Raw genomic sequence first — 11,141 nt, forward strand, 5'->3', positions numbered from 1 at the left:
CATAACTCACCTGACGCCCCAGCAGACAAACCCGATCCCCTTTTCCTCCCGGCGTGCACTGCGGCCCCGGCAGCCAATCGAAGGCCAAGTTTCTCTCAGACGTCCCATCCCTGTGTCGTCACACGGCGCCCGCCGCCCGGCGCCAGGCACCGCCCCCTCGGGGTAGCCTCTCTAGCCGGCCGGAGGAGGGCTCCTCTCCCTGGTTTTAACCCTTCAGTTCCGAGCGGGCTGCGCTGTGTCCCAGGGCAGAGGAAAGAAGGCAGCGCGCTGGCGTCTGGACGGCGGGAACCGGCTCCGGAGCAAGAACGCGCGCGTGAGAGAGCCCGAGAGAGGGAGACAGAGAGAGAAGGAGCCCGGGAGTCAGGGGGAGAGCGCGAGCGAGAGCGAGAGCGAGAGAGCGAGAGAGACGGATGGAGAAGGGGGGTGGGACAGAGACTCGGAGAGAGACAGCGAGAGACAGAGTCTCCCTAGAGCGGGGCAGGTGTGCGTTAGTGGCTTGGGACTAGAATCCTTCTGTTTGGCCAGCGGGGAAGGCTGCTTTCTGAGAGAACACCTGCTGTCCTCCGACGCCCTTCTCTCTTCGGCGTGAGAATGGCGGTGGTACAATCTGCGTGTGTCGTATTTCTCTTTGCCTAGTTGGGGATGGCGGTTTTGAAGCGGAGAAATCCCATCCTAAAACTTGCTGTGGGCGCTGTCAGGCATCGGGATGTAATCGGGCAGGAATCAGTGTTCAACAGGTTCAGAAAGAACCTGTTTGCTTGCATCACCTCCCTCCCACCCTCCCCCGTGTCCCACCCCACGGTAGGAGACAGAATGACTGAAGCATTTTCAAGGAAAACTACATGTCCAGTATTGAAGCCGTCGGAGAAACTCTTTCAAGGGCGTGTGAGAGAGACGGGTCCTGATGTGGCATAGGAATAGACATGCGTTCTTTAGTAGGCTCTGTGACTCCTTCATTAGTGTGCAATTAGGTAGAGCGTTTTATTTTAATCAAATAACCATCCAAGCTGCAGTGTTGAAAATTTAGAGAAGGAAGGCGTCTCTGCTTGTCCACTTTGCTGGAGTGCAGCCAATCCCTGGCAGCAGACCTCTATGCCATGCAAAATTTGGTTTTATGATTAGTCACAGATTTCCATTTGCATTTCCAATACAATTTCCCTATATTAACATACCCCTATTGAGTGTAATGAATGTGTGTGTGTGAGGGTCGTTTTATGAGTTTGTGTTTTCAAAAAGGAATAGGGAATGGACTTGCTTGGCTGAGGCTCTCAGGGCCCCAGCAGGGAGAAAAAGGACAAAGAGAAGGGATTTCGATATTTTTAGGAGGAGAATTTCAACAGTTGCCTGTCAGAGGGACAGCGTCTCTTACCTGGAACCTTTTGGCATTTGATAAAATGTTTTGTGAAAACTTTTCATAGGGAAGCACTGGTTTTAGTGTTTCCAGTTGGATATTGATTACATGTAAAATTGTGCTCGGGATTGGGTGACATAACTAAGTTAAAACTCTGAATCGCAGTGATCCATTTCCTTTATCCAGCCTTTGGGTGGAATACAAAGTCAAGATAAATGTTCAGTTCTGGGCTGGGCAATCGTGCGTGGCAAGGGAAATTTACATTTTGTCCCAGTAAAAGGCCTGATGTGCTAAAACGAAATCTATACTGTATTTAGCAGGTTATAAGAATTTGAAGGAGAGGAGAGCCACAGGTAAGTATATGATGGTGGATATGAATTAAAACAGGTGACAACATGGAGAGAGAGAGAGAGAGAGAGGTGGGGATTGGTGTACTGAATAGTGCAGAGACTTTGCATTTTAACAGACCTAAGTGAGAAATGGTCCCCATCACTAGGGAGCTGTGTGACCTTGAGTGAGTTGCTGAACCTCTCTGATCCTCAGTTACCTCATCTGCAAGTGGGCATGATAACATTATGCACCATAGCAGGCCCTGGGAGAAGTCGTTCCCAACCACCCGGACTTCAGGGCCCTCCTTTGCTTTCCACACCTCCCCTGGCTCAGGCCAGCCATGGAGTCGTTATCTTCACTACGGCTCCCTGTCCCCCAGACTGTGAGCCCCCTGAGGACTGTTATCCTGCAGGAAACAGTGCCCCGTGGGCCACATGTACCAAAGCACAGATCCTGCAACCGGGCGCTCTGCAGGGGCTGGGGCACGTTTGTGTGTGAGCGACGATGACCCATGCTACCCGCTCGGCCCGATGTAGCTATCGTTATACCGGCACTTTGTTCATTGGAAACAATACAGTCAGCCCTCCAGACCCCACGTCCCGCATCCCAGGATTCGGCCAACTTCAGATCCAAAACATTAGAACTGAAACAATATAAATAATACAAATTTTTAAAAATACAGCACTATTTCCATAGCATTTACATTGCACTAGGTATTATAAGTAATCTGGAGATGATGCAAAATATATGGGAGGAAGTGCGTAGGTTGCATGAAAATACTGTGCCATTTTATAGCAGGGAGGTGACCACCTGAGAATTTTGGCCTCCACAGGGGTCCCAGCCAATGCCCCATAGACACCGAGGGACCATGGTATTGTAAATGAGTGGATGCAGCAAATATCTCGGTTTAATTTTCTGTTAATCCTAGGGATGTTTGTGTCTTTTCCCCCCACACTGTCCAGAACCATACCATACCCATTTTGTCCCATTCGCTGTGGATGGCTGTTGTGATACCTGCTATTTCCCTACAGGAAATAACGTAGTGTAAATGAGCAAACATGGCCGATCCTGTGCTGAAATTTCTGTTCATCCAGGGCCGTGAGGAGCATCGTGTCCTCTACTCCCACTCTGTCCGCCAGTGTCTATTAATAGTATCAGTGTATTTCCTGCTTTTTTTCCCCTTCATGCTATACGTTGGACAAGATTTTACTTCCTCAGACTAGATGTGCCCTGGGGACGGGGCTGCGTTGGATAAGTCACTGAAGGGATGGCTGAGTGGAGAGGCCCTGGGGCACACCTGTGGGACACGCACCTCGGCCAGTCAGCTTATTTTATTTTGTAGGTGAGAGGTGTAGCGGTCACTCCGGCCCGGATCTGCAGAATCTATGACGTGAACCCAGTGACGGGTGACCTCGGGTGAGTGCACGTGAGCTCTTCTCTGGCAGGACACTCTCCTTGGCTGCCTCTTGCTGCTGTGGCCCCTCCTCCTTGTGGCCCTCCCCCCGTGCCCTCCCTTGCACTCCCGCTGCTTTTCCACAGACTGTGTGTCTCTGTCCCACCTGCTGTGAGACCCCCAAAGGCCGGGACCACGATTGCTTGGTCTGTTCTTTTTGGCCTCTCACACTCAAAAGTGGGCATCTCTGGGTGTTTACGGACTTCACTGTTCCTTTGTGCTGACGCTGCCAAGAGGAGCGTCCCCTCCCTCGTAGACCCGGAGGATGCAGGTTATGTGGGTGGGCATAACAGAGAGAGGACGCATGTGCCGGGTGCGGGACAAATGCTTTTATTAATCTGAGTGGTGTTGCGTGGCTGGGACTCTGACTCCTTCTTCCCAGGCATTGCCCAAGGCCAGGGGCACAGTTCTCAGCACCCAGCGACCTTGCACAGACCCCAGTCACTTAGCTGTAGGGTTTTGCCCTTTCTGGAAAAGCGTCAAACTACTATTTCATGGATGTCACTAAATGAAATTTGTTTCTTTTCCCTGAAATAAATTCATTTTATAAGGGTATTTCCCATCATTGTGCAACATTGAAAAATCTGCGACTTGTCTCTGTGAAAATGAGTGCAGAGCTATGCGTAGGGGGCCTCACCCGGACATAGCACGTTTTTCCTTGTTTGGCTGTTTTCTTTCTCCTTCCCCACGTGAGAATCAAGCTAAGGAGGGCGAGCAGTTTGTGAGGTTCGCTCAGTGCGGCATTCCCGGCACTGAGAACACAGCCCAGCACTAGCACGTCATAGGAAATGGGTGCAGAATCAGTTACCTGGCCCCAGGACCAGCTCTGGACCCCCGAGCCAGCCCCCAGGACTTTCCTGTGTGAAAGCTGTCCCTCAGGACCACTTGCTACCTTAGGCATCTGGGCAGGCTGCGAGTCCGGTGAGGCGGTACCAGCGAGGGTGGCTGCATCTGGAGTCGTTTTCTTTCTGGCTGCTTGTGTGATCTTAGGGACATTACTTAACCTCTCAACGCAGGAATGTCCACCTTTGCAACATGGGAAAATATGGATTTTGCAGGGTTGACATACTGAGGTGCTTATAAAGGGGCCCCAGATTCTCCACCTTAGGTTTGACAGATGTTTGTGAATGTCCACTGGGGTGGAGGCTCTCCCATGGGTGAAGAAGACAAAGTCCCTGGGTAACATCAGCTCCCAGCCTGGTGTGTGGGACAGACAAATAACCATCTGTTGACAAGTGAGTGGGGCTGGGCCGGGGCGGGGAACCGCAGGGCATTATGGGAGCTCAGAGGAGGGTTCCCCATTCAGGACTCGTGAAGGAGGTCAGCGAAGGCTTCCTGGGGGAAGTGCTATCTAAGCTGAGCCCCGAAGGGGGAATAAGAGGGGCAAATCTTGCGAGGAGCCTCTCTGGTCCCGAGCCTTTCATCTATGACCACCGTGGTCCTCCCGTTCCACGTGTCGTAGAGTGATTGAGAAACGCGGCTGTGCCCCGGCGCTGGCCCATGGGAAGGGAAGAAAGTGTCTGTCTGCTGGGCGCTCCTGGCATAGCTCCGTGCTCGCAGGAATCCTACAGGAATAGAGAGTGCCTTTCTGCACTTGGCTATTGCCATATCTCCCTGTCAGTCCTGGAGCAAATGCAGCAGAAAACAACACATCACAGAGATGGTGCTTGGTGGGAACAGTGGGTCACAGATTATACCGTGCCTAGGCCACCCTTCCTGCTGACTTGCCTTTCTGATTCGGCCCGATGGAGGAGGAATTTTCTCTGTCCTCCCAGCCAAAAGCAGACTTCCTGCTACAGGGAGCACTGTGGCATGTTTTTGGAAGGAGCGATACAGAGTAGTGGTTGAGGACACTAGCTGTGATTCTAGACAAGCTTCCTTCCCACCCAGTTCTGCCGCTTGCAGTCATATCATCTTGAGAAAATTACCCTCCTCACTCGTGAAATGTATTTTTTGTTATGAATACTAACGGTGCCAAACTAAGAGGGGTATGTTTGTGAATAAGTAATGAGATATGCAAGGGAAGTTTGTAGAAACGAGCCTGAGATGTCACTTCTCATCACAACTACTGGTAAGGCCATGGGGTACTTGGGAGGAAGGCCCTCACAAACTGCATCATCGCCCAGAGCAGAAAAAACGTGACAATCTCATTAGACTTCTCTGGCCAACCCTAGAGCTTCTTTCATTCTCTGCCGTACTCTTACCTAAGTTTTCCCTCATGCACCAAAGACCTCTGCCCAGAATGCTGGCTGTTCCCTCGTGGGCTCCCCATCTGGGAACCATAAATACACTTTTGTCTTATACTGAGCGGATCCATTCACGTCAGCTCCATTTCTGTCCTCAGGTAGGTCGGTGCCGCTTCTGGTTTGGGGGATGCCCCGGTGCAAGTCACAGAGTGTGTGATTCCTCGCTGTTCTTGCGTGCCACTGGAGGCTCTCCGTGCGTGACCTGCTCCCACCTCGTCTCTCCAAAGTCCTGTCCCTCTGCTTCAGGTCCCAGAGCTTTCACTCATGCTGGCTTCCAACATGGACCCTGCCAATGAACTCTGTCTCCTTAAGCCTCAAATTCCTCATTGGTAAAATGACAATAACTCTACCTACTTTAGAGGGAAACCTACGTGAGATGAGGGATGTAAAACACCTAGCTCACATTCCCTGGCACGTGGAAGGCACTAAATGCTCATACGCTGTTTTCTGTCACGCTGGTTTAAATACAAATTACTGGGCATGTGATAGTGTGGTTCCCTGGGAAATGTTTTTGGATTGGACCACCGACGTTGTGGTATATTGTGGGTGTACTAGGGTTTTTTCCAGAGGAAAAGAGCCCATAGGATATCTGTACATCCATACAACTCTCTCTCCCTCTCTCTGTCTCTATCTATCCGGAGGTTGATTTATTTAAAGGAGTCGGCCCATGGGATTGTGGTTACCGGCAAGTGGGAAATCCGGAGGGCAGGTCGCGTGGCTGGAAATTCAAGTAAGAGTTGATTTTGCAGTCTGCAGTCTGAAGGCTGCAGGCGGGCCAACATGCTGAAAACTCAGGCAGGGTTTCTATTTACATGTCGCAGTCTTTGGCCGAATTGCGTCTTCCTTGGAAGCCTCGGTCTGTGCTCTTAAGGCCTTCAACTGGTTGGAGGAAGCCCACCCCTGTCCTGGAGGATAATGGGCTTTGCTTACAGTCTACTGTTTGCAAGTGTTAGCCACCTCCACAAATTCTTCTCTACAACATCTAGAGTGGTGTTTGACCAAGTGACCCGCACAGTAACCTAGCTGAGTTGACACGTGACGTTAAGCATCACAGTGGGGAAACCCTGCACCAAGGGACATCCCCTCCCTGTCTGAAGCTCTGGTGACTGCTCTTTCTGGGTTCACTCACGGGTTCCCTTGTGCCTAGCACCTTTTCCCTCTGTTCAGAAGCTGCGTTTGATGCAGGAAATTTGAGGCCGTGATATATTAAGCGGGTTTGATGTCAGATTGTTATCCCTCGGGGGCAGGTGACTGCGGAAGGAGTGAAATGGGGTGACGACGAAGGAAGGGAAGTCACATTACCGCCCCAGCTGCTACCCTCTCCCCACAGAGGGGACTTCTCCAGGCCTTATTGTCCTTGATGTCTCTGTAAAGGAGCCTGAGTGGCTTCATGGGTGTGGTTTGAGAACCTCGTGATAGGACAACAAAGTATTTCATTTCACAGAGTGGATGCAGGGAAAAGGAGAGAAAAGAGTGTTGAAAACACGGGCCAGTTGTGAATGGATGTCTCCAAACTCGCTATTTCTTCATGTAGAAGTGTTTGTGAGGCTGTTTTTCCCTTTCTCTGAGGATTAGCTGCCTGTGTGAAGAAATACGATCCTGAGAGAGACCTTGTGACGTGTGAAAATTGGTTGGGAGGTAGTTGTGTTAAGATCATTTTCCAAATGTTTCCTTCACACATGAGTGTTTGTGTAGGCTAGTGATGGCCCAAAGGATGTCACTGAACTCGCTAGTTGGAAACACAGACTTCACTTACTTAAATGTTAAGAGACTCTCTTTCTGGGATGGATGTGTTTGGATGTGTGCACAGTCCGGTCATGTGATTCGAAATGCTCCTAATATCGTTCTGTGTTTCCTGCCCTGGTGTGTGCCGGTAGACACAACGCGGTAATACAAGTTTCTCAGTACCAGCATCCTCTGAATAAAACTAGTGAATTCTGGCTTTCCAAGTTTGCTAAAAGAGCAGAGCCCGGGATGTGAGGTAACGTTTCAATTTAGCATTTAATGTACATTAGTTTTAGATTCATCCAAGATGTGTTTATTGATAGAACGACTGTAGAGAGAGGCCCTTATTCTGGATGCTACCACTGGGGGTTTTGATCTGACGTTTCTTCCTGGGAGTACAGTTCTAGCAGCTTTACCGCACACATAGATTCTCGTAACCACCACTACGGTCAAGATCCAGAACAGTTCCAGAGTCCACAACGCTCATCCAGAGCCACCCCTTCGCAGTTACGCCTTCCTCACCTCTGCTGCCTGCCAGCAAGTGATCTGTGTCCTTCTCTGAGGTGTTGTCTTGTGGGGAGTGTCAGCAATGAAACCGTACACTTTCTGGCCTTACGAGGTGGGCTTCTTTGTGATGCAGCATCTCGGGTGAATCTCAAATGCCTCTGTTGATCGTCTCTTCTATTTTCCTGCTGACCAGTATTCCACGGTATGCCATAGCAAGTTTGTTTCTCCATTCTTCCATCGAAGGACATTCGTGTTGTCTCTAGTTTCGGGCGATCATGAATAGAGCTGCTTTCAGCATTTATGGACAGGCCTTTGTGCAAACCTAAGTTTTCGTGTCTCTAGGGTAAAGAACCAGAAGTGGGATTATTGGGTCCTATGGTAAAAGTCTGTGGAGCATAAAGAAACTGCCAGACTGCTGCTCACACTGGCCGTCCTGCTCGCGTCCCCACCAGCTACGGGTGAGAGTTCCAGTTGCTCGGCATGTTATCGAGCCCTTGATACCGCCAGTCCTTTAAACCTGGGCCATTTTAACAGGTGCGACGGGGTCTCTCGTCTCGGTTTTAATTCGCATTCCCCTAATGGTTCGTGACGTTGGAGTTTTTGTATCATCCGTGGACTTTGAATCTTTTCGAAGGGTTTTTCTGCACATGTTGATGTGCTCTTGTTGTTGTTCTTCTTCCTCTGACGTCTCAATCTGTGGATTAGGTAGATGGATTTTCAGTTATAGAAGGAACATCCCTTGAGTTCCTGGTATAAAACCCCCTCGATCGTGGTTTATTGTTCTTTTCTTATCTTGCTAGATTTGAACAGCGAGTTTATCGTTGAAGAATTTTGTGCCTGATTGAGAAAGAGTATTGATTGGTCTGTAGTTTTCTTGGTATCAGTGCTAGCCTCATAAAATGAGTTGGAAGTGTCCCCTCTGCCTTATTTTCTTGTGTAGGATGGGTGTTATTTCTCCTTTTAACGATTGGTAGAATACGCCGCCGACACTGCCTGGGCCTAGGGATCTTTTTGCAAAGGCTTTTAAACTGCGAGTTCAGTTTCATTAAGAGATACAGGACTGTGCACACCGTTCGATGTTTGAACGACATCTTGGGTGACTTTGGTAGCTTACGGTTCTCGAGTACGTGGTCCATTTGATCTGAGCCGTAGAACTCACACAGAGAGTTGTTTGCCCTATTACTACATTGTCCCTTTTATGTTCTCTGGGTCTATAGTGAAATCTCTTCTTTTATTCCTGCTCTTGGTACCTTGCTGTTTCTCTCTGTTTTTTCCCTGTCAGCGTTGCTACAGGTGGATCAATTTTATCGATCATTTCAAAGAACCGGCTTTTGGTTTAAGTGAGGTTATCTATTTTGCATCTGTTGGAAAATTCCTGGTTTTCTCTTGCTCGTATTTTGTACACATGCTGGGAGTTTTGAAATGATGTCCATAGCTTGAGCGGCTGTTTTGACTAGATGCAAAATCAGTGACCACGAAGGCGAAAATGTAAAAGAATGTGCCACCAGGGTATAAAATTTAGGAAAAGTCTACTTTACGAAAGAAGATGAACGCTTGTGAGAAGAGCACGTGCTAGTCATGCATCGATTGTTCTTAAAATTATTCTAGAGGATGGGGTGGAAAGGGTCGGCAAGGAATTGGCATCGCTGAATGCGTTGCACCCTGTTGCATACCATGTGACAGGGATGCAACGATTGGTGTCGTTTCTAAGACCTCTGCTATATGCCAGCCACAGTCTACGTTCTAGACCCCTATTATCTCAGTTGATCCCCAGAAGACAAGGCGGGGGGGTCTCCTGGTTGTCCCTGTTTTACACACGGGAAGTGGAGGGACAGAGAGGTTAAGTGAGGTGTATAATGATGGCTCTCCTTTCTTCCCTCATCGCCCTTTGTTTCAGTCTGGCCACACACCCTCCTCGCTACCTTCCGGATAGCTGAGAACCTCCAGCTGCAGCTTCTCGTCCAGACCCGAGGGCCGAGCGGAGCGTCCAGCTCAGACTAGACCTCCATGGATCCACTCCAGAAATGGAATCCAGTGTTGATCTCGGGATCTTCCCAGATGACGGCGGCAGAGACTCCGCAGGCGGGCCCGGCAGCCCCTCGGCCTTCCCGCTCGGAGCAGCTGGTGGTGGGCCTGGGAAACCCGCGCCCCGGCCCTGGCACCGGCCACCACCCTGCGCCCCTGCCAGAGGGGCTGCTCCAGCAGCGGTACCGAGAGGAGAAGAGCCTGCCAGAGAGGCGGTGGGAAAAGCTGGCCTTCCCGCAGAAGAAGAAAGCAATCCTGGGCCACCTGAGGCGCAGACACCGTGATCACATGGCCCCTTATCCGGCTGAGAGGGAACCGAGGATCGCTCCCTCGGGGAGCAGGGAGCAGAATCGATTCCGATGCGAGTGTCGATACTGCCAGAGCCACAGGCCCACTCTCTCCGGGCTCCCTGGGGAGAGGAGCGGGGCCCCTCCCGCGTCCTCCTGGGAGGCGCTGGTGCAGGGCCTCAGCGGCCTGACCCTCAGCCTGGGTAGCAGCCAGCCCGGCCTTCTGCCCGGGGGGGCGCTCCAGCAGCAGGAGAGAGAGGAGAAGCGCCAACTGGAGAGGCAGCAGGAGAGCAAGAGAGTGTTCCAGAGGCTGCTCAAGCAGTGGTTAGAGGAAAACTGAGACACCGCTGCTGTCACGCGACGCAGGTCGGAAGGGATTCAGACGGAGACGCGGTGCTGCCGGCTCCGGGGCGTGGGACCAGACCGTGGTGAGCTCTGGTCGGAGGACTGCCGAGACCTGTGTCATCACCGCAATCCTCCCAGTCTGACGTTGGAAGGAAGGTCCTGCTCGCTCGTGCCTGTCATTCCTGGATCGCTGTGAGGCATTCTGTGGCAACGGGGACTGCGTACCAATGGTCCTCACCTCATCTCGTGTGGCTTCCGTGGTGCATGTTGTCGCTTTGCCACCCCGGATCTCCGTCTTTGCTCCCTACCTTGTTGTCAGTAAGAGATAAAATGTCTGTGTAGTGTCAATGCCGTGTTGCTGTCCCTGTGCTTTTGTGCCATTTAACTGACTGCCTCTGAGAAGCAGCGCTGGGTCTGTTGAAACGCAGCGCGCCACCCTGAGGTCCGGTTTCATGAACCGCAAGCTAAACAGAGTGTGGGGAAGGGACGTGGAATGAGACCTTGGTGGCTCCCCATTGTGCTGTGTGTGTAAGCTATTATGAATATGATAAGCTAAATGTAAGTAAATGTTTCCCTGCTCTTTAACAGTCGCGTTGTATTCCCCCTCGAGGGAGTTCCGATGGGGCACCTCATCGTCAATACCAAATAAATATACGTGTGAAAGAAAGTGACCGAAGAATTCAGGTTTGTTTATCAGTAGTGGTTTGTTTCCTGTCGGCTCTGAGATCACTCCCTTGAAATGCCCAACAGCGGCTCAAGAGTTCATCAAGGGGCGCTCTGCGCTGGGGGGCTGCGGAACACGGGAGGGGGCACCAGAGAACACAGTCCGGTCGCCGAGGCCCCGCGACAGGACCAGCATCCACACCAGCCAG

At 51.0% G+C, this 11,141-nt stretch overlaps 1 protein-coding gene across 2 annotated transcripts; it reads left to right on the forward strand.

Moving 5' to 3' along the window:
• Positions 1–236: 236 nt before the first annotated feature.
• On the forward strand, positions 237–10,913 carry LOC138378020 (protein FAM156A/FAM156B-like). Of its 2 annotated transcripts, XM_069463265.1 has the most exons (3): positions 237–313; positions 3,024–3,097; positions 9,510–10,913. In XM_069463265.1, exon 3 carries the CDS (start codon positions 9,620–9,622, stop codon positions 10,262–10,264), a length of 645 nt encoding a protein of 214 aa, XP_069319366.1. In that variant the 5' UTR covers positions 237–313; positions 3,024–3,097; positions 9,510–9,619; the 3' UTR covers positions 10,265–10,913. The 2 variants fall into 2 exon arrangements, with proteins under 2 accessions (XP_069319366.1, XP_069319367.1); XM_069463266.1 differs by lacking the exons at positions 237–313; positions 3,024–3,097 and adding an exon at positions 5,597–5,709.
• Positions 10,914–11,141: the final 228 nt, after the last annotated feature.

Source organism: Eulemur rufifrons, chromosome 30 (genome assembly GCF_041146395.1).
Source record: "Eulemur rufifrons isolate Redbay chromosome 30, OSU_ERuf_1, whole genome shotgun sequence".
NCBI classification, from domain to species: domain Eukaryota; kingdom Metazoa; phylum Chordata; class Mammalia; order Primates; family Lemuridae; genus Eulemur; species Eulemur rufifrons.